Source organism: Aquila chrysaetos, chromosome 14 (genome assembly GCF_900496995.4).
Source record: "Aquila chrysaetos chrysaetos chromosome 14, bAquChr1.4, whole genome shotgun sequence".
Taxonomy (NCBI): domain Eukaryota; kingdom Metazoa; phylum Chordata; class Aves; order Accipitriformes; family Accipitridae; genus Aquila; species Aquila chrysaetos.
The window spans coordinates 32,038,439-32,060,740 of NC_044017.1; the positions used below are offsets into that span (position 1 = coordinate 32,038,439).

General features: G+C 40.8%; 1 protein-coding gene across 6 annotated transcripts in view; it reads left to right on the forward strand.

The window, feature by feature from the left end:
• Positions 1-22,302, forward strand: part of FNDC3A (fibronectin type III domain containing 3A) — a 126,383-nt gene that overhangs the window by 68,851 nt on the left and 35,230 nt on the right. For all 6 annotated transcript variants that reach the window (XM_030036272.2, XM_030036273.2, XM_041128717.1 and 3 more), the window contains 5 exons: positions 4,401-4,638; positions 7,198-7,470; positions 9,562-9,620; positions 20,755-20,912; positions 22,107-22,166. In XM_030036272.2, the coding sequence (XP_029892132.1) occupies positions 4,401-4,638; positions 7,198-7,470; positions 9,562-9,620; positions 20,755-20,912; positions 22,107-22,166 (788 nt within the window). The remainder of the gene's footprint in view (positions 1-4,400; positions 4,639-7,197; positions 7,471-9,561; positions 9,621-20,754; positions 20,913-22,106; positions 22,167-22,302) is intronic.

The following is a 22,302-nucleotide window of genomic DNA, read 5'->3' on the forward strand; positions in this document are numbered from 1 at the left end:
GCAGGTAAGGAGTAAAACAGATCAGTTAGAAAAAGTAGCAAACAACATTGAAAAAATGTCAGCTGTCCATTGGAGATAAATTATCATACAATACGTGTTTCCACAGCTTATCTTAAACTGGGGCTCTCATTTTCTCACTGCGGTGTGATTCCTAATTTAGATGCCTGAAAATTAAATGAGCGCTAGATAACCTGGACATCCTTTAAAGTAGATTAAAGGGATGATTCCTCTTGGCAATTTGTGACACCTGTATAATAATGAGTTGTGTGGCCTTCTAGATGGTGTCTCTTTCTCACCTCAACTATAGAACAAGTCTAGGGGTTAGTAGGTCAGACCTGGAAGTTAGAGCAGATGAATACCACTCTCCATAATGTAAGCCTTTCTCATGATGTTCTGTTGTTTGAACAGTCTACCTCTGACTAAGCGTGCATCCCGTGGTGTACACTGAGAAGACTACAACATGTAAAATGCAACCAAAAAACCCACAGCGTCTAGCAGATGTTGGACTAATTAACTGAATGGCATAAAAAATTGTCCTCTAGCAAAAGAAAAGGCTGTTAGGTTAGGCAGACTAATATTCTGTGGTTTTACCTTTCATCTGTTGAAAGTTGGCTGATAAGTTAATTCATGTATCCTTCATAGTTGAGTTCCCAAACAGGCAGAAGAAAAATGAATTAAAAATAATCATGAAAGTTCATTTATCTTTAGAGCATAGTAAAAAGTCCTGATTCCTATTAGAATTCATTTTTAAAGAACTGAAAGAATTTCTGAGATAAGTGAAATTCTGAATTCTACTATATTTCTTGAGTACTTAATTTCAGTTGATGAAGTACTTAATGTTTAAAAAGTTGTGTAACCTGTGCCAATCTGAATAATATTTATAAAATGAATTTATCCTTCCTTTGAGGACAGCTTGCAGCAGACAGGCTGAAGAACTGGGCCTTGCTGAGACATGCTCATTAGCCTTTTGTTGGAGCTTGTTAGTGCAAGCAGGTGTTTTGCTAACATAGTGCTCTGACTTTTGAACTGAAGGTGCCTCACATCTATGCAGCTGACAGTACAGGTGGAACGAGCTCACATCTGCTGTTTTCGTCTGAGTAGAAGTATCATAGTCCAGGAAAACCTGTAGTTTATAAGGCTTCTGAAGTATTTACTGCTGACAAAACATACCAGCTGTTGTGGTTTATGATGGAAGTTCCTGTTACAAGCCAGAAGATTTGATAGAGGAGTCTTGCAAACAGGAAGGTCTAACACTATTGAGCGAAGAGTTATCCCAGACTTAAGGCAGTCTCAGCAAAGTAACTTACGTGGTTTCTTCAGGCATAGTATATTTTTAAATGTCAGCAACTGGAGATATATTTTGAGAGAAATTGGAAACCAGCTACATGTCTAAAGCCATCAGGCTGGAAGAACAACTTCAGCGCAACCATCTTTTGTCTATCCATTTTCATTTAGTTGTACTATGCCTCTGCTTGCTTCAATTCCTGTTTGGCAGTGATACAGCGCACTGTCCTCTGTTAGAAGTTGGGGATGACTACAGAATAAAGCATATTTATTTTTCTTACATCACCTAAATAAAAAGAAATTCATAAGTTGATTTACTTTTCCCTTCCTCTTCTTTTGGAACTGTAGTTGTAAAACTCTGAAAGAAAGCACATCTTTATTCATGCTCTCTAAGCTGTCCATATTCACTGCCTGTAGTGAGTTTTCCAGTGAAGTTTGGTTGGCTCACTCAACCAAACAGGCCTATGCCAGAACTACATGTTTTGCTAGCACAATTAGGATAATAGATAGCTTGTTTGTTTTTTTTAACTTAAAATTATATACTTGACATGATGCTCTTATTGCTTTTTGGAGGGTTTTTATCTGTGTAGTTGCCTGGTAGAGGCCTACCATTGAGTTGATGTTTGATTTAGAGGCACAGTTAGAGACTTGTCAAACTCTTCATTTTAGATTATTGAACTTAGGGTCTCTGCTGCTATGAATTTGGTATCTATTTCTGAGTTACTTAGGCTATTAGCAGACCCAAGAAAACAAATAAATTATAAACTAAGTAACCTGGTTTTTAATGGAATCTGCTTCCTACATAATCTGAATCTCCTCATAAAATAATGATAAATTGCGTAATTTTTTTTTTGGTAAGCAAAAAGGACTTAAATAATTAAAACTACATTGCAGTGTTTAGAGAATTTCATTGGACAGCACAAGTCCTAGTTGTATTTACTGCTATTAATATATCCTGCCTTTAGGATACCACAGAGCTATGGTTACACAGATATGAAGAGTGTTGTCTTTAGTGAAATTACTCTTTCCCAATAAGGGACAATTTCTGTATACTGAAAATAGTCAGCCCATCTTTTAAAGTCACGTGGTATGTATGTATTTTAAAGCTGTGTTCACTTTGTTCATTTATATTAATTTCCAGCGCTCTATTTATGTAAGTAAGGTGGGATCAGCTCCATTGTGTATATACTTTTATGTCTTCTGAATGTTATTGCACATGCATAGAGATCTTCATTCTGCCATTACGCCAGAAGCATACAGCTGTGTCTACGTAACTGTCTTTCGCAGTACAGTAGTGAAGTTTTGAAACAATTTCCTACACCAACCTCACTTACGTTGCATTGGTTCGGCTACCAGGATAATTTTGGGGTGTACAGATTAGATTTCTGTCAGAGAAAACAAAAGCAGAAGCTCCGTTCCAGATGTACCAGATGCACACCAACCCCTTATGGAGACATGGTGAAACCAATGATTGATCCTCCAAGCTGCTTTCTGTCATGGACTTGGTGGAGGTGTTCGCACCAGGGCATGGGACTAAATCTAGCCAAGCATAATACCCTTAAGCTTAAACAGTGGAGTTGAAAGCAGCTTAGCACTAAGTGCTTTGATCTGTTGATTTGCTTCTGTTGCACCAGGTTACTCATTGGTGTACATGTACATGTCCCCACCTCATTTCAAATGTCAGTGTACGCTTACATCATAGGGTTGCTTTGTCCCCTGCTTTTGAATGTAGTCATGATATTCCAGATCCTGTTCTTCTGTTCTTCTTCCCCTTTTCTGGATAAAAGTTTAATCCAAAAACTTACATTGCAGTCCCTGCTGTGGCATTATTTTACAGCATTTTACTAGGAAGTGGAGAACAGTTTATTCATTGGCATCCCAGACACTAAAGTTATTGACACCGCAATACATACAAGTCAAATTACGCCAAGATAATCTCTAGATATTGCCAACAGTCATGTACTTTTGTGAATTTACCAGTAGTGATACAGACATCTAGAGAGGATAATGATGGTGGTGTTCCCTGTCTGTGATGTGCTACAGGACCGGACCCCTGTTTCTGGTCCGGTTGATGACCGACCTTCGTTTAGTGAAGAGCATTTTCTGCTTCAGTACTTTCTAGAGGATGTGCCTTTGTGCCCTGCTCTCCACCAGACCCCAGACGTGCTGCATGTACTGTGCCCAGCACACCTCAGCTCCGTGCATCTTGCATGACCACACTTACTCTCATCGTGGGATCGCGTATGCTGCTTTTCCTTCTTTGAACTTCTAGCAACGTTGCTAAGGGCTGCACTTAGGTCCCTCGGCCGAAGGCTGTCGTGTCACATCTTCCATTTGCCGTTTTTGCGCAACAAGTCTCTTTGCACACCAGAGTCTGGCAGAGGCTGCCACAACGGCCCCCGTTTCTGAGTAGCATGTGGTTTCCTTCAGGGTGCGAGACATTTTAACAGGTGGGGCGGGGAGAAAAGAAAAACACCTTCTCTATTTCAAAACTCCCTTGAGTTGCAAAGGAGTCTTGAGAGGGCTGACTACCATCCTGCTAGGGTTTTTTTCTCTAACAGCTTGATGCAGACGATGGCTGCTGCACGCTAACGGGTGCTGTATGGCAAGTGCCTCCTGGGTTAGTGTCGGTGGACCGAGTTGGGCACAGAGCAAAGACCAGACACTGTTGTGCCTTTTCCCTCACTGTTTATGCGGAGTGAGGTCTGTCCGCGCACCAAATCACTTCTACGGAGCAATCTAGTTGTTACACTGTAGAACAAATCCTAGGAGCAGTGTAGCATACAAGCAATGTCAATGACGGTGGAAACAGGACCGTGGGGAAAAGCTAGGCTCATGCCATAAACATACCTGGTTGTTTATAAGATGCTGTTACGGTCAGATTTTTTTTAACGGTATTTTTCCCTATCACATTGAGAAATTAATGGTATTTTTGCAGTTAATATACTTAATGTAGATAGTCCTTTAATTGCCCTCTCTTTTTTTTCTTATGCTCTCCTGTGTTCCTTTTCTCAAATTAAGGGTTTTCCTATTCCTAGTTTTGTTTAAGTATCTATAGAAACATACCTTTCAGACCGCCATTTCTCTTTTGGTGCGTGGTGTCTCTCACTGTACAGGTTATTGAGGATAACGGTGTTCGAAGGGTTGTGGTGGTTCCCCAGCCTCCGGAATTTCATCCTGGTGGTCACGCAGTGATACACAGGCCTCCACATCCCCCACTGCCTGGCTTCCTGCCTCTTCCAGCCATGATACCCCCTCCACCACGTCATATATACTCACCCGTGACCGGAGCCGGTGACATGGCAACGCAGTACATTCCGCAGTATCACACCTCACAAGTATATGGGGATCTGGGTAAGTAGCTTATCAAATATTGCAAGTTCTGTCAAAGCAAATAACGCTGTACTCATTTCCAGCATCTGTTACACTGATGTACGGGCTTTATCAACAAGACTTATAGCTTAAATGGGAGCTATACACACAATTTTTTTATGAGGACACCAGTCTTGTTTTTACTGAAGCTTACTATTCCAGACGAATTTATTTTAATTAGACTTGTCTATCTAGTGATCCCTTAAACATACAGATTATTTCTTATGTGTATCAGTTATAGATTTGCCCAGCAAAGCAATGCAGGAAGTGTTTGTAGGGATTCAGCTGATGCCTTCTTCTGAGATTCAGCATTTAAATCCATACCTGAGCACTGTTCTGAGATCTCATGTCTTGCAAGTATCCTGTCTGAAGCACAAAACAGGAGTCCTTAGTATTGATTATGAAAAAAAGCTTGCTATTTTTCATAAAAATGTATGCATTTAGTCCAATGTCCATATTGAAGTCCAACTTGAATAATCAGGCACCACCAGCCTGAACTTAATACTGTAGTTGAAGCTGTCTTTGGTAGTTCTGTTGACATCTGCCTTTAATATGATTTAGTGGCAAAGTGTATGTGTGTACTAACTCAGGGGTTGGGTTGTTAGATTAATATTTACATTTCTGGTAGACTTGCTTTTCTTTAGATAAACTTCTGCTATGAGGCAGGTGCTGACCTTGAGAGAGTTTCAGAGAGCAATGCCAGGTTGCTGTTTTTAGAGAAAGAAGGTAGAAGCTATGGAGGAGGAGACCAAACACAACTTTGTCATGTTGCTGTAGATGCATAGATTCTCAGTGTTCTGCGATACTACTAAACTCATTTAAAAATGTCCTCCATATAGTCACTGTACTGAAATAGTCATGATGTAGAAAGCCATCAGATGAGAATACACCGATGTCTTGATCTTCCTGGAATTCTTAGTGTTTCTGTATTCTTAAGTTGTACTTCATTTCTTCCTTGCACTACTTTGGTAACAGTACATTCTTAGATGCTCTTTGGGTGCTTATTTATAGCTTTATTAATTTCTTGGTTTCCTGTAGATGGCAGTTATTTGCTTTTAGTTTGCTAAATTAAGAGATTGGAGTGTGATAATTAAATGCACAAAAGATAAAGGATACTTGTTAATGGAATAATATTTTTTAGATTTATGCTGTAGGTTATATCCCTTTAAATATGAATTCAGTGATCAATTTGCTAAACTGCTAATGTAAAAAAAAAAAAATTGATAAAGTGGGATTCTTTGGTTTGCTTTGTTTTAAATATATATGTAGTATGCCCTTGGATTTGGGGAATTAGAGGACTGGGGATGCTTTAATTTGTTACATATTTGCTACAAATTTCAGATTTAATGCTGGACCACTGTCTTTGGCTCTGGCTTTCAGAAGTCAAAGCCCACAGTTAGGCTTCTATATGAGGAATCTGAATTTAAGGGAGGGGGGGGGAAACCCGGACGTGCTTAGACCATGGTAGTTCTCTAACAAGAGCACCTAAATCTCTAATGGGAGTGAAAAACAAATTTCTAAGTAGTCACAGCTTATCTAGTAGTCCTCTGCCAAATTTTCTGGGAATTAAGCTCACCTAAAAAACCAGAAACTGAAAACTTCTCTAGCTTTGTGATTTTTATCCTTCTTGCAAGGAAGTTTTTACTTGATCCTGTTTTCTATACTTCCTAGCACTTAAGGAATAACAGATAATGAACTTCATTCTTCAGACCGAGTGATCCAGCTTACCTGAAAATGGACAAATTCTATGCTGGTTTTGAAGGACGGATTTTTTGAAAGCTTTCATTATTTGTTATAGATAGGGTTACACTGAGGAAGGAGTTGGTGCCATGTGGTACACTGTTTTAAAGTCTTGAGTCAGTAAGCTGTTTCTAAGCATAAAGGTGAAATGGATAAAAATGTTAGAATTGAACAGAAAAGTTCACCAACCTACAGTTTAATTTTTTTCATTAGTCTGGTGCTGACTTTTTTCCAAAGCCATGTTCTGACTTAGAGATGGGACTTTGCTAATACTGCAGCAATGCTTCGGGTTACTGTGTACAGGTATAGTGTAGTTACAAGACCTAGCCATACCGTCTTCAGTCTTTTAGTGTCTTTCAGTTGCCCTGTGCTTTTGTGGGGTTTTTCTGTGTTTTCTGCTGAAGCACCATTAAAGTAGTAGAGCTCTAGTTGCATTCTGAAACTTAAAACTTCACATTAGAGCAAACCTCCTCCCATGTAATAGTCGCATGTTTTTTCTCTGTTGACTTTCTCCTGTACCTTATAGCTCAAGCAAGATTATGGAAATGTTTTAAGAATAATTTTTAAGTAGAGAAAACATGTGGGAAGGAAAGATTACACTTTCTCCCCTAACATGTTGTTAATGTCCAGTTAGCGTGTATCAGTTTACCTGCTGGTCGCTTCAGTTTTCCAACAGGATTAGAGAAGTAATTTTATACACAAGTGCACACTTAATGCACATAGCATTTTTAAATAGATTTTTAATTACATTCCATTCTTAGTTTGTTATTTTTAATTTTTTTCTTCTTTACTTCAATTTAGATACTCTGCCTGGTCATGGAAGATCCAACTTCAGAGATGAAAGGTCTAGTAAAACATATGAAAGGTTACAAAAAAAATTAAAAGATCGACATGGAACTCAGAAGGATAAGTTAAACAGTCCTCCGTCATCTCCTCAGAAATGTCCTTCTCCTACAAGTGAACATAATGGACTTACAAAAGGACAGGATGCAGCTGGTATAAGCACAGGTTCTACCAAAAGCAAGTCTTTGGGCAAAGGAAAAAGCAATTCTCAGACAGACACAGAAATAGAAGGTAAGTGTTAAATAAAAAAAAAAAAAAATGTGAGTCCAGTGTCTGTCTGAATATAGCATTTGTAGATAGAACAGCACGCTTTGACAATCTCGAAGTTGAGTAGTAGCCTGCAACTGCCCTGACTTACACAGAATGGGCTTAAGGGCAATCAACCTGCTCGTCACATTGGAGTGATGGGCCTAAGAGAACAAAACTGCTGACATGCAAGTCTCCACGTAGATTTGAGCAAATCTTATTAGTCATACTTCATAATACGGTTTAAAGAAAAATCTGTGTTTTGTCCAGAGTCATTGGTGCTTACATTTTAAGGAATCACTGAATATTGGTGGCCCACTTGATATTGCAGGAAACATGGAAAGAATGAGATGTCTGATACAGGAAACCTGCATTCAACTTGTTAAAGAGGAGTACTTTGTAAAAGAGATAATGTTGTTATATAAAATTCACATAATGTCTGTCCCCACCAACTCATTATTGAAAGGCCTATGTAGAAAAAGACTGGTCCTTGCACTAGTCTGTGTGAGTTCATGTTTTCTACGACACTACCATGGGGAGTGTGTTTATTATTAATACCTTTATTTCACTGCAAAGTTTGTGATCTCCTAAATGGACTGAATTCGCTCAGTCTTGGTCATACAGTCCTTGTTGAATCTGATGATGTGTCACTATGCAACTTTCAGGTCACTGGCATAGAACTTCAGATTCAGAACACAATGTCAAAGACTTGTCATCAGCCAAGTACAATTTCCTCAGAACAGGGAGCTGTAACTAGTGATGCTGAGGGAAACAAACCATGGTTTTCTCAACTCACTGAAGTTTGCTTTGAGATGATGATTTTGTGCTAATGTATATTAGATTGCTGTAAACCACAAGAAACGTGAAGAAAGTATGTCTAACCAAGACCAGGAAATCTCAACCTAAAAGAGCTGTTTAAAAACATGTGTAGATGATAGCCTGTGAAAGCTTAGTACCAAGGGACACCTTTGAGATACAACCTGAATTCAGCCATTGGGAACTGTTGCTCCAAACTTGAATGAATACTTGTCACTGGTAGTTCCATGGTGGCATTTGACTTGGCTTTCTGTTTAGTTTATTTTCTGTTAGTTGGTATTTATCTGTGAGCTAACTTCACCAAGGTACAGGTGATAAAATGTACTGTTGCTTACATACGTAACGAAAATTACGTTAACAGTTCCTTAGAAGTATTTTATATGATAAACAGAAAAGTATGCTTTTCAGAATTACTTAATTCAGGAGACATTTGGGAAAATTATGTACTGTGACTTAGACTTGTAATAACAAACAGAAGTCAGAAATGCATTTAATTAGTTTCAATAGCATAAACCATTTTAGAAATACGAAGTTGTAAGTAGATTTGACCTGTGTTTTTTAAAGAATTTCATCAGGCTTTGTTTTTCTTTTATTTTTCTTTTTAGTTTAAGGCAGGTTAAGTGAACTAAAAATGCCTGGCCACACCTTCAAAACCGAGTAGCCTGTTCACTTACACTATTGAGATAATAAAATTTTAGTATCATGTGGGAGAAAGCACATAAAACACTTTCTGTAAACTTTGAGTCCCTTATAAAGCTCAGCTATACCTTCAGCTGAAACAAAACACCTTGGATTCTTTCCCCAGAATGTAACTGAAGGCTAAGCTAAGGTTTGCCCTTGCAATTGAGGGAGGCCAACAGCGTTACCGGTAGTCTTCCAGCGGTTGTGCAGTAACATATTTAAACTACTGTAACTTGACTGCGTCTACATCCAAAGAGAAATCTATAGGAAATATCTCAGCCAAGAGCCTAAGTTCTCCAGAGCAGTAGTTTGTTTAAAGTTATACATTAACAAAAGATAACCAGGCTTTCTGTATTCCATAAATCATAGAACAGATTTAGAAATAGTTTTATATTAACAACGTTTCAGGGAGCTTTTTTAGTTTTATGTTGCCCTAGATGAATGCAAGTTGGCAAGGTGTTCTATTTTATAAATACCTTAGTCTATGTGCAGTTGTTGAATTTGAAGAGCTATTTCACTGTAAAGTCACTGAACAATACTCATGGGTACTTTTTGTTTGCTTTGATTTTGTTTTTTAAGAAAAGGATGAAGAAACAAAAGCACTTGAAGCACTTCTTTCTAATATAGCCAAGCCAGTGGTAAGTAAATAAAGCTTTCCATAAAATCAGAATGTATCCATTGCTATTTTTACACAGCTACACCTCCTTTTCTCTCTCCCAAGTTTAAAGGATCTTTAACTTCCTGTACTAAAGATAACTCACTTAACTTCCAGCCACTGAAATGTAAATGACCAAAGTAATTTTTAGTATATTAACATTTATGAAGCTAAAATTGTCTTGATATTTATTATATGGAATTCTTCTTGACAACTCTGTGAAATCTCAGTATTAACAGAATTACAAAAAATATATATAGAAAGAGTTTGTAACGTTGCCAGTATAAGATGATGCTTAAAATCTTCTCTTATTGTAAAAATCTGTTCTCAAATTCCTGTAACATTGTTTAGTTACAACTGTTCAGGAAACAGTTTTACACACCAGATATCTCTAGGCATGAGAGATATCTGGCAAGGTTTTGGAAACCTCACCAAAAATGAGGGTTTGGAAAACCTTATTTGAAAAGTAAAGAAAAATTATGACAGATTTCTCTTTAAGGGTCTCTGGCACCTCCAGGGAAGAGACATAAAATTTGCCAAGGAAGGTGACTGTCAGCAGTGGACTTCTGGCTTACCTGCTTGAGAATCTACCAATTTCTTTTCAGTTTGTAAAACTGTAATTCATAATTCTGCATAGATACTTTTTAAAGGACTGTTGCCCAATTCAGTAGTTTCTTGCATTGTAGAGCAGGCCTGTGTTCTTTTCTTTCATCATCTGGACCTTCCCTGGTCCTAACCTTTCTGTGAGGATATACACAGCTTTTCCAAAAATCTGCACCTCAATCCTCAGTCCATCAGCTTGCCTGAGTAAAAACAATTTGTGTTCCCTATTGTAAACCACAAAAAGTCTGTGCAATTGAAACTCCAGGAGGAGCTTGCCATGGGTTTGTCCAGTCAGCCAGCTACTACCTCCATAATCAGGCACCCTGCTTTTCATCCTTTGTCAGTCCTTAGCTTACCACACCACACAAGTGCACACACTCGCACACACACACTTCACATAACTAATAAAGAAGAGAAAACTTTTATGGAAGGAGGGACATACAGAGAAAAGAAGGTGAAGAAGGAGAAAGGGTCAGATGGAACGATCATCGGACTTGCAAGACTGCTATTCCATCAGCTACATACCTTCTCTCCTTCACCTCCCAGACAACCTGGCCCTGGTTTTAGTGTCCCAGTCTTAATTCTTGTTTTGTGTGTTGTTGCTTTACAGCCTGGTGAGGAGAGGCTGAGAGAACTGAGACTAGCCTGGAGAAGAGAAGGCTCAGGGGGGATCTTATCAATGTATATAGGTATCTGCAGGGTGAGTGCAAAGAGGATGGAGCCAGGCTCTTTTCAGTGGGCTCAGCGTCAGCCCCAGAGGCAATGGGCACAAACTGAAACACAGGAGGTCCCCTCTGAACATCAGGAGACACTGTGGTTTTTTACTATGAGGATGACTGAGCACTGGCACTGGTTGCTCAGAGAGTTTGTGGAGACTCCCTCTTCAGAGATACTGAAAATCTGTCTGGACATGGGTCTGGGCAGCTGGCTTTAGGTGACCCTGCCTGAGCCAAGGGGGTTGGACCGGTTGACCTCCAGGGTTCCCTTCCAACCTCAACCATTCTGTGATTCTGTGGTGCTGCAAGGGCTGAGCAGGGATTGTAATTAGAGAAGAAGTCCTGAATGCTTGACGTCCTGCTGTGTCCACGCATCAGAATGGGTTAACATGTCTAGAGTGCCCCTGTGTCTTTGGTGGGTAAGCAGCATGGAGGTGGTAGCTGTCTCAATCAACTCCTATAAGAAGGGGTTGAGAGAGCTGAGATGAGGAGATGGAGAGGAGTTAGCTGCTCCTAGCTGTCGCTGTGGTGTAGATAGTAGCTGGGACAGTCAAGTTTGGGAGCACTTAACAGGATGACCTTGATGATTGGAGCTAGTGGAGGGGCAGTAAAAAGAATTTTTGGAGAAGAAACTGGGACTGAAAAGAAAGCTTAGGAAGATAAAGGTGTGGGGGAGAAAGGAAGTGAGTGGAGAAGAGACAGCTCTGACAAGGAGCACAGGTCTGAAGGACAATCAAGACTTGAGAAATCCTAAAATAGATGAGGAGTTTAAGATGAGAAAATGAGACCAGGAACAAACAGAATAGTAGGTGTGAACTACTGGAAGAACAAGATGGAAAGCAAGTAGCTTTTCTCTCTGTTATTTTTACAAGCAGACTGATAATGAAAGGGTCGTGGGAGTCTGAATGTCTTATTAGTAAGACTGAGAGTGGTGGGGATAGTGGGCAGTAGTAACAAAAGACTGAAACTGCCTGAGAAAGATGAAGATTGGTGAGACAAGGATACCAGAACTTTATTGAGAGACTAAAGGGCTGAAGTCTGGGGTGAAGTAAACAAGGAGCACAGACCAGAATGAAGAACCGGTGATTAGGACCAGACTTCAAGAAGCTGGAGAAGAAGGGTCAGAAGGCGTTATGGCTCTAAGAATTTAATATAAGTCTACATCTGGTAGCACTGATTTTTATCCATGACCTGGAATGTAATCCAGCTTTCCCACATCTTACCTTTCTTCTGACAGCAAGTACCTGCAAAATCCTGCCAGCAGAGGTTTTGTTTTGCTGCTTGTTGTTGAACTGCCCAGTTATGCATCTCATCTCCACACATGTTAGCAAACACCTATTGCTATCACTCTGCTAGATCAAGCAGTAAAGACTTGGGCAGTGGATCTGAAGGCTCCAGGCTTTGCTGTAGGATGATGCCAGAAAGAATTTAAGAGAGTAATTTGCTATTAAATATTATATAAAAAAATATGTAAAAAGTATGAATAATATATACACACACATATTCTAGGAAAACATGCATCAACATACTGTTAGAAGAATTCTATTCCATTCTCAAAATACTGTTAGAAGAACTCTGTTCCATTCTCGAAGCAGGAAAGATTTTGTACTAATGCTGGTCCATTGTGTTCAGGATTACAATCACCTTTTGGTTTGGTTTTTTTTTTTTCTTAAACACAGCTACATGCTGTTCTTTCTGTATGGTCCCTGCCATTCACTGTACAAAACATACCTGCTTTGGGTGTGGATCAGAGCTGTGCAGCTGAAGGGACTGGTGTCTTTGACCCTTTTTGACTCTGAGTCATGAGAGTCTGTCCCAACAAGGGAGCATGTGCCTAGTTTAGCCACATTCTGCATCTGTTCTGATGCAGTAATAAATTTTGCTGCGAGGTTGGCTTACTGCAAGATAGTGCTGTCACTGCGGCATGCTGGACAACAGCGTTCTCGGCAGCCCTCAAATCATGAGTGCCTGCTGTACCCTTCTTAACTCTGTGAGAATGTGAATGATCCTTTCTATCCTGACTAGCAGTACGGGGACCAGTTCATTAGAAGAAGTGTGCACAGTCCTCTGCCAGTGGTCAGGGCATACAGGATGCCATCCAAGTCGGGGTGTCATCAGTGGCTGCATTGCCAAGGGGCATGACAACTCTGAGCTTCCTGGGGTGGTTAGAGCGAAACTGTGAGAAGTAGGATCTCGAGGAGGTGTCTTCTGCTGTGTTGCTAATGACATACGAAAAAGCAATGCAGTGCCAGTACTGTCTTGTTTTCTTTCACTTCCTTCCACCCTCAACGCTCAATCGTCCGTGCCTTTTAGGCAAGCATGCTATTTCCCTTCCCTACCATGTCCTTACTTGAGCATCATTGTATGTAGCTGTGTGCCTACAAGTGATCTCTTTGCAGACCTCAGAAGACATCACAGGCTTAGGCATTAGTAGTCTGCTACAGACTAGACAGTGTACACAAGGCAAAAAGCCAAAATTCCAGTACTTGAAGAGGCTTATGCTTTGCGAAGGCAAGGGACTGTCGGGGCTGTGGGTGGGTGGAAGACTAGCTGATTTTACAGCTTGGGGAAGTGTGACATGATAAGAGAAAGGGAGTCTGTGTTACCTACTTAGGCCTTGCACAATCAGAAGCAACACTCCCACAGTTTCTCCAAGGAAACATTTTTCTCACCCTCCCACCAGTGAACGAGGAGATTGTGGTTTTTCACACCTTCCATTTGTAGCTCTCATCAGAAATATTCCTGTAAGTTTTTGATGAATGTTTTGCTTGAAGCACTGTGGGGATTGTGCCATGATGCTGCTTTTGATGGATTATCAACACCCTGTTCTGTGGTTGAACGTCAGTGCTGGCACAGGCAATACTGGATACTGGCTGTGGTGGTGGTCATCAGATGATCATACAGGTGCTGTCCAGTACAGTGTCCATTGCACCATATCCTGCTCCAGAAAGCCCAGAGTAGTGCCGAAGGCTGTGACCTGTCCTGGGCTGTCCCATGTCTTACTGCCCAGGTCCAGGGCATGCACATCTACATCAGGTGGTGGGCTCTGTGGCGTGCTTTCACACATCTCTTTCAGTTCTGTGCAGTATGGCGTACGGGTACGTCAGCTTTGCTGCCTCCAAATTCCCATTAGGTGTTTTTATGAACATGTTCTCATTTTCTTGAACTTTTCCCTGTATGGATCCCCCATCCTTTTATACATGGCAGGGTTAAGTGAAGTTGGTAAAGTGGTACTGGCACCACGTAACCCTTCTACTTAGGGAGGTCTTGAACTTTTTATACCCAGATGTAAGTTGGAGTGGTTTTGCAGATTGCACCAGGCTGAGTCCTCGGTGTTTGAGCAGAGTCTTCAACAGCTGTCATGTCCATTAACCAAATAACAAAGCAAGCAGAAGAGAAGACAAAGGGACCTGAAAAGGCAAAAGCAAAATGAAGAATGGAGCAGAAGGCTGAGTATTTAATAAGGAGAGGCAATAGGAACTCTGAATTTGAGGGTTGGCTATATAGCATGTAAATCCCTTGGGAGGGCATCATGTTCTGTGGTTCATGCATGTTCTGTGTATGCTTGTGGGCTTTTAGAACATGATGCACCTCGCTCACCAGTTAAGTATCTTGTGTCACTGTGAATGCAATCCAGTTTGCACATGCTAAAACTGCTCTTTTTGACCCAAATGGCACGTGTAATAAAGTTAATGAGGAGATTCACTTTTACAAGCTGGACTGCTAATGAAGATGTGCCCACCTTTTAGTTTCCTCAGTGCTAGGGCCTGACTCAAGTATTGTACTCTGCAGAAGCACACGGTGCTCAGAGCTGCAACGAAAATCAATTGCAGCTGCTTGAATGAGCATACACAGTAGTAAGTAATGCCAAGTTTTCTGAAAAATCCACTCCTGAATGTCTCAGGGCAACCAAGAATAGTGGATTCTTCTGATCTTAATCTTTGTTCTTCAAAAATACTTTTTTCCTCCTTATATTGCAGAGATTTTTTGAAAATATGCTAGTGTTTTGTGCTTGAGAACTGACGGGAATTTCTGAAACTTTATTCTTTTCTATAATAGAGCTCTGGCTAGTGTTCAAAAAGTCAAATATTGGGATATTATTGAACATCAAGGATAAAGGACAATATTGAATAATTGCTTCTTAGTGAAGAAATTAGTAATTACTGTCATATGCTTGCATCGTGTGAAGCTGGAGTTTTGTGTTAAAATAGTATATGCTGATGTGATCTAAGACTGCCGTAGTGTATATACACAATAGAGAAAAGTTTTTTACAGGAAATCTTCATTTTAGCAATTCTTCATCTTTTAATACTTTGGGTTTGTCCCTTATTAATAGTCTTGTGGGGAAGAATAGAGCTGAACCTAGACTTGTCTTTAAGAATCATTCTCTTAGCTGGAAGTTGAATCTGAAAAGCAGTACGAAATGTTTTATAAACGAGTTCAAAAGGACTTAAATCACGTTCTCTGATTCTCTATTGTCAGTGCTTGCAGCTGTGATTTTTAAATTTCTTTTAGCAACTGAGAGTGGTTGAAAATACTCATACACCTGTATGTGAATTTACTGAAAAGCTCCAGAACTTATGAAATATGTGACATCATAGAGATTGTGGGTCCAGAAGAAAAACCTTGATGTTATTCAGTCCCACTCTTACTGCCTCTCTTCTTTTTGTCTGATTACTGACCCCTCACGAATGAGCTGTATTTCTGGGGACCCCACACTCCCCCACTGCCATTCTCGGGTTGCGGAAAAGAAGGTGGTACCAACTTCGGTGGGATTCAGGTGTATGAGGTACAGGGTTGGAAATTATTTACAATATTTAACCCTGCCAGAGATTTAAGTGTTGTACTTCTTGTTCTGTTCTTCTGCCCATGAGCCCGTTCTCCTAGGCCCTCAGGTATCTGCCTCTTACACTCGTTCCATAAATAGTTCGCTCCCCAGTGCTCCTCAGCAGGGCTTACTAGTTTCGGCTTAGCTTCCTGCAACTCCTTGGTTTAATGTGAGTGTACATCACGGACAGGGAACCAGTGGTTTAACCTGACTACCTGGTTTATTGCAGAGCTCTCAGTTTCATCTGGGCACCATCTACTGGGCCCAGTGACTTTGGTGTGGGTTGTAAATTTTCTAGCCCAGCAACAGGGTTACACAAGATGGATATGGATTTCTGCCTCATTGCAAGTGCAGGATGAAAATAACGTTTTACAGTTTTAACTTGACATCCACCAGTAACAGAGCACTGCCTGACTTGGAGCTTTCCTGATAGGTTTTCGTTTTGGTTTTTTTTTAATCTTTTGTCTTTAATTCTGTTAGCCGTTTTTGTTTCATTGAATCTTTTAAATTCTCTTGTAAATTCTGCTAAATCGTAGCTTATTGGCTAACATATTTCTCCCTTTTCCCCGTATGTGTGCATGTGGATGTGTAGAGAATTGATATAGTTTTTATACATTGCAGCTTTTTATGCACCATTAGGATGTCCTTAATTCCCAGCTTCTGTGAATACTTTTCACTTTGCATTTCTGATCATGCTCAATTCCAGTAACTGTTGCTTTTAAGTTTTGGCAAATTGGCCACAGCAAAGCTTCAGCTTTTCACAATATTCTTTAGTCACATACTCTGTTTACACAAAGTAAAACAACCAGAACAACCTACATAGTCACTTATTTTTAGCTTGGTACGTAATAACTGCTTCATTGTGTTATAGTTACTGTGTTAACAGTTGTCATCTATTATTTTAGAAGTCTTATGGAAGGTTTATGTGAGTTGACCAACAAACGTTGCCCTGAGGGAGTAACTCGGGATGACAATTTTTCTTTCAGTCAGAGACTTAAAGAACATTTCGCCCTGTTCTCTGTTGATGCTTGTTGATATATAATGATTTCCACTAATACTCTGGGTTCAATGTTAGTAGTCAAAGTCCTGTGAGTTGTCTGTTACTCTGTAGTCTGTAATGTTGTCTTTGATCTCCCTCCCACTCTTCCTGCTCTGTCTGTACAGAACAGGTAAAACCTCTAATCTTTTAATGTTCCAGTAAGATGTGTGGTGGGTTGACCCTGGCTGGACGCCAGGTGCCTACCAAAGCCGCTCTGTCCCTCCCCTCCTCAGCTGGACAGGGGAGAGAAAATAGAACGAAAGGCTCGTGGGTCGAGATAAGGACAGGGAGAGATCACTGACCAATTACTGTCACGGGCAAAACAGACTTGACCTGGGGAGATTAGTTTATTTTGTTACTAATCAAATCAGAGTAGGATAATGAGAAATAAAACCAAGTCTTAAAACACCTTCCCCCCAACCCTCCCTTCTTCCCGGGCTCAACTCCACGCCCAAATTCTCCACCTCCTCCCCCCCAGGGGGACAGGGAATGGGGATCGGGGTCAGTTCATCACACCTTGTCTCTGCCGCTCCTTCCTCCTCACGGGGAGGACTCCTCATTCTTCCCCTGCTCCAGTGTGGGGTCCCTCCCACAGGAGACAGTCCTCCACAAACTTCTCCGACGTGAGTCCTTCCCACGGGCTGCAGTTCTTCACAAACTGCTCCAGCATGGGTCCCTCCCACAGGCTGCAGTCCTTCAGGCACAGACTACTCCAGGGTGGATCCCTTCCACGGGGTCACAAGTCCTGCCAGCAAACCTGCTCCAGTGTGGGCTCCTCTCTCCACGGGGCCACAGGTCCTGCCAGGAGCCTGCTCGGGTGTGGGCTTCCCACGGGGTCACAGCCTCCTTCGGGCATTCCCCTGCTCTGGCATGGGGTTCTCCCCGGGCTGCAGGTGGAGATCTGCTCCACCGTGGACCTCCCCGGGCTGCAGAGGGACAGCCTGCCTCACCGTGGTCTTCACCACGGGCTGCGGGGGGAATCTCTGCTCCCGCACCTGGAGCATCTCCTCCCCTCCTTCTGCACCGACCGGGGTGTCTGCAGGGTTGTTTCTCTCAAATGTTCTCACTCCTCTTTCTGGCTGCAGTTTCTGTGCCCTGCAACTTTTTTTTCCTTCTTAAATACCTTATCCCAGAGGCTCTACCACCATTGCTGATGGGCTTGGCCTCGGCCAGCAGCGGGTCCATCTCGGAGCCGGCTGGCATTGGCTCTGTCGGACATGGGGGAAGCTTCCAGCAGCTTCTTACAGAAGCCGCCCCTGTAGCTCCCCTGCTACCAAAACCTTGCCACACAAACCCAATGCAAGATGTAATGCCCACTTTCACTCGCACCAACTGCATTACTTCTCTGGTGTAAAAGAAGATAGAAAGACTAAAAATGTATGAGGAGAAATGTAATCTGTCAAGGGTATAAGGCAGTTTGGCATTAGCCGAGGGTTAGATGGGGTGTTATGCACAGTTCTGGGCAAAGCACTAAAGATAATGAAGCAGTAGGAGATAAAGAGAACAGTGAGAACGATCAGAGATTTAGATAAGAGAGGGGAGACACAAATGCTTAACAGTCTTCAAGTACATCAGAAACAACTGCAGAAGGGAAGGGAGGATCTGATGTTCAACTCCGTGGTGACTAGGACTAGTAGGCTTAGCTGGTAGTAAGAGAGATCCTGCCTGGATATTAGGAAAAAAATTTCAACTGTTCAGGTAGCTAAACATAGGAATAGATCCTTTTACAGTGGACCTACTAGTCCTGGAACATAGTAGGTCCTCCAGGAACCTACTCTTCTTTCAGTATCCCCTGCTGCCTTCTGCAACCAGGAGGGAGGGATAAAGATTGTCTGAGAGGGAGCTTCTACCACCCCAGATGCTTCCCACAACTCCAAAGACTTCCAGAAATGCTAGAATTGTCCTGAGGTGATTGTAGTTAGTGTTAGTGTAGTTTGTGACCACATCAAGTTTACAGTGGAATTTCTCTTACCAAACTTTGAATTGTGTTTCCAAGAACTTCACTGGGTAATCTTAGTAGCATTTGATCCCTTTCAGGATGTGATACGCAGTCTTGTTAGCATATAAAGGCTTAGTGACATTATTTCTAAGACATTGAGTCTCATCTTGTTTGACTTTTTCCTCTTTTCTGTTTGTCTGTTACCAGTAAGTCGCCTCCTCTGCTTTATTCTTGAAGTTGACCCATTCAGGTTTTTAGTTCAGTAGATTGTAGCAATTTAAGAGCACCAATTGTGAAGATAGCATTTTGATTCTGATACTCTGGTAATAGGTTTTCAAAGGCAATTGTTCCCAAAATAGATATACATTGCAGTCATATTGTAAAACTAGTCATTTCGTATAATGAAATGTGTATTCAGTTCTCTTATGAAACAATTGGAAATAGTAGGCGGGTGCAACATACAAATCACAATAGCAGACGTGCAATATTAATAAACACCCACAAATTTCTAGACTTCCTTCTATAATAGATCCTAAAAATTTGTAATCGCATGCATGCACCTGTGGACTCAACTACAGAAATATGAGCATCCCCAGCCCCTTGCAGCACCTGTGGGTTTCAAGCAGCGCTCACTCTTCTGGGAGCGTGGGTGCCCCTAACTGCATGTCTCCTTTCAGAGATGTGGGTGCTTTAGCTTTGCATGTAACTGTTATTCCCTAAAATCTATTGTTCCCTAGTCTGCTAATCCACAGGCCATTGAGAAAGCTCTCCACCAGGTCCCATGCACCCACCCGCGCTGTGGATCCCTGCCTGCTGCACCCCGAATTGCTGTCGTACCAGCTGGGGTGCGCCTGCTCATGGCATCCATCCAGCCTGGATGGAGGCGGCAGTGGTGGCAGGGCAATTTCTTGCAGTCAGGCCGGGTTTTGATCATTGCTGTGTTGCACTCCGGCATCTTTTATCCCTGTTACAAATTTTCATGCTGCTTTTATACTTCCCAAGCTGATCACTTCTTCCTTTCAGAAGTCTCTTTGTGATCTCTCGGTTACCACTTAATCCACCTGAGGGTTGCTGCCTTTAGCATGATGAGTCTGCTGGGGCAAACGCTTCTCAGACAGCTGGAGGTGTTGCATTCACACACACTGTTCATTCTCGTATTTCTCTCACACCAGCTGTTGTTATCCAGGCCTTTCTGCAAAGGGTGCGTTGTACAGGCAAGCACCACCCCAGGAATTCTTTAGGATGTTGCCCATATGTATGTATGTATGTATATGTACACGGACCTTGTGAGCATGCCTTCATCGCAAGTGCCTGGGCTCAAACTACGTTATATGTTTTAATATTCTGTTCCCTAAGAGTACTAGATTAGAGCCTCAGGTAGTTGTATTCCTATTAATATTCTGATAAAAAACCAAAACATGCTGGGGTGGTTAACCAAATAGATTCTAATCTAATGGGAGAGTCTACTTGTTGCAATCATAATTAAATGCCCAAAGCAAAGTTTATGTACCTGTTACAGTAATGCCAGCCATTCTGGAGATATTCCTGAGCTTCTATATATTTCATAAGAAAACCGAGTCGACAAGAAGGTATTAAAAAAAAAATCATAGTGCCAGTGACAGCAAAGAAAAAATGCCTGAAACATTGTCATTTAATGAAATGATTGATTTCACAATATATGCTTGCCATCTCGTCTGCTTCGCAACAGATACGGTTCATTTTTAGGTAGCCCACTAGGTGGCATTCGTTAGTTAGAAGTTTCTTTGGTCTCAGCCCTGTGCCCTAGGATTGCAGTTTTCTCATGACATTTCTTGTATTTTTAGCTTGATTTCATCTGTAAAAACTAGTTAGTAGCTATTATATTGGTATAAATACTCTGATATGCTAACGGTATATGATTTTCTTCTCTCTTATTTGGTCCTTTGTGGCAAAGCAGTGTTTATATACAATAGCGTTTAAATGGCAGAGATCTCAAAACTTGTATTTCTATAGGTATCGGACATTCAGGCAAGAACAGCACTGCTTATGTGGTCCCCTCCATCAAGTGATACCAGAGAAGACACTGACAAGAATGACGTACCAGAGGTTTATACTTACGAAGTGATGATTTCAAGTACCGGAAAAGACGGAAAGTACAAAACTGTATACATGTAGGTGTTCATTATTTTTATTTAATTGCTGTTGCATTGAATTACGTGGCTTAAAACCTCATTAAAAATCTGCCTGTTGTCCGGGGATTTAAATAATTAGCAGGTTTTTGCAACTTCTATTTTACATTGAACTACTTTTTTCAGTAGAATTGGTTCTGTTTTATTACTGAAGTCTCTACCATCAATTAGAATGTAAAGACCTTGTTCTTAGATGTTGGAGGCATGTTTTAATATCACTTAGCTGTATTTCAACCAGCTCCACTAGAAACTATAGGTTCTCAAGTAGTGAGATATACACAAGTAGTGAGAAATACAAATTTTATTTGTAGTTATTTATTTCAGCACATGCTTCTGCTCCCAGTAAAGTTATCCCTCCCTTCCCTGAAAATGCTCTTGGTAAGAGACAGTCTTAGGATATGAAAAAAAGTAAGTAGATTCACACAGAACAGAACTCTAACAGCAGCAAACCAAACAAAACTCTTCAATTGTTTCATTCCTAACACAAGAGTTTTCAATCAGTTTTTTGCAACTTGGAGAAATATAACAGTAGAATTTGCCATTAAGGGTGTAGAGCTCTCTAATAATTATAAATGTTTGTATCTAGCTGTTCTGTCTTAGTCACCTTCCATTGATTTCTTAGGAGCAGTACATGAATCATGAGTTGGATCTCCCTGTCCTACAAACAAGAGGAAAAGAAATGAGCTTTGCTAACATAAACTGATGTCAGCAAAAGTAGACTAATAGATGTTACTTAGGTGTCTTTTCTGTTTACTAGGCTCTAACAAGTAGGTATATGCAGTCATGTACAGTTTTAGATAATTGTTTTTGCAAGGCTAAACTGAGCTTCTGTAGGCCCCAGTACTTTGATGTTTTTTATGTAATAACATATATGTGTACATGTGCAGCTGGTCTTACTAAGAGGAAAATAATTATTCTTTAAGAAACAAATAAACAGAACAACAACAAAAAAACCCAAAACCACCAGGGCAAAAGAACAGGAATCAAACACAAGAAGCCCCTAAAATTCGAAGATAAATGCATTTACATTTTACTATATTTAGCAACACAGACAAACTGTTAGCAAATACATTTCTTAGAACGAGTGTTAGATGAATGGGTTAGATGATATGTGTCTTTTTATAAATGTATGGGATTCTGAAACAGTCTCTTAAACCAAATCGTGTCTCTTTCCAGTGGAGAAGAAAATAAAGTTACTGTAAATGATCTCAGGCCAGCAACTGATTACCATGCAAAGTGAGTATCTCCTTTTCTAATCGTTAAATTCAGTGGAAATGTTTTAAAAGAGTATTTGTATCTGTGTATTTGCATAAGTCTTCAGAGATTGTCTTTACCACTTCTCACCCTCCTTTGAGTCACAAATGAACATTTT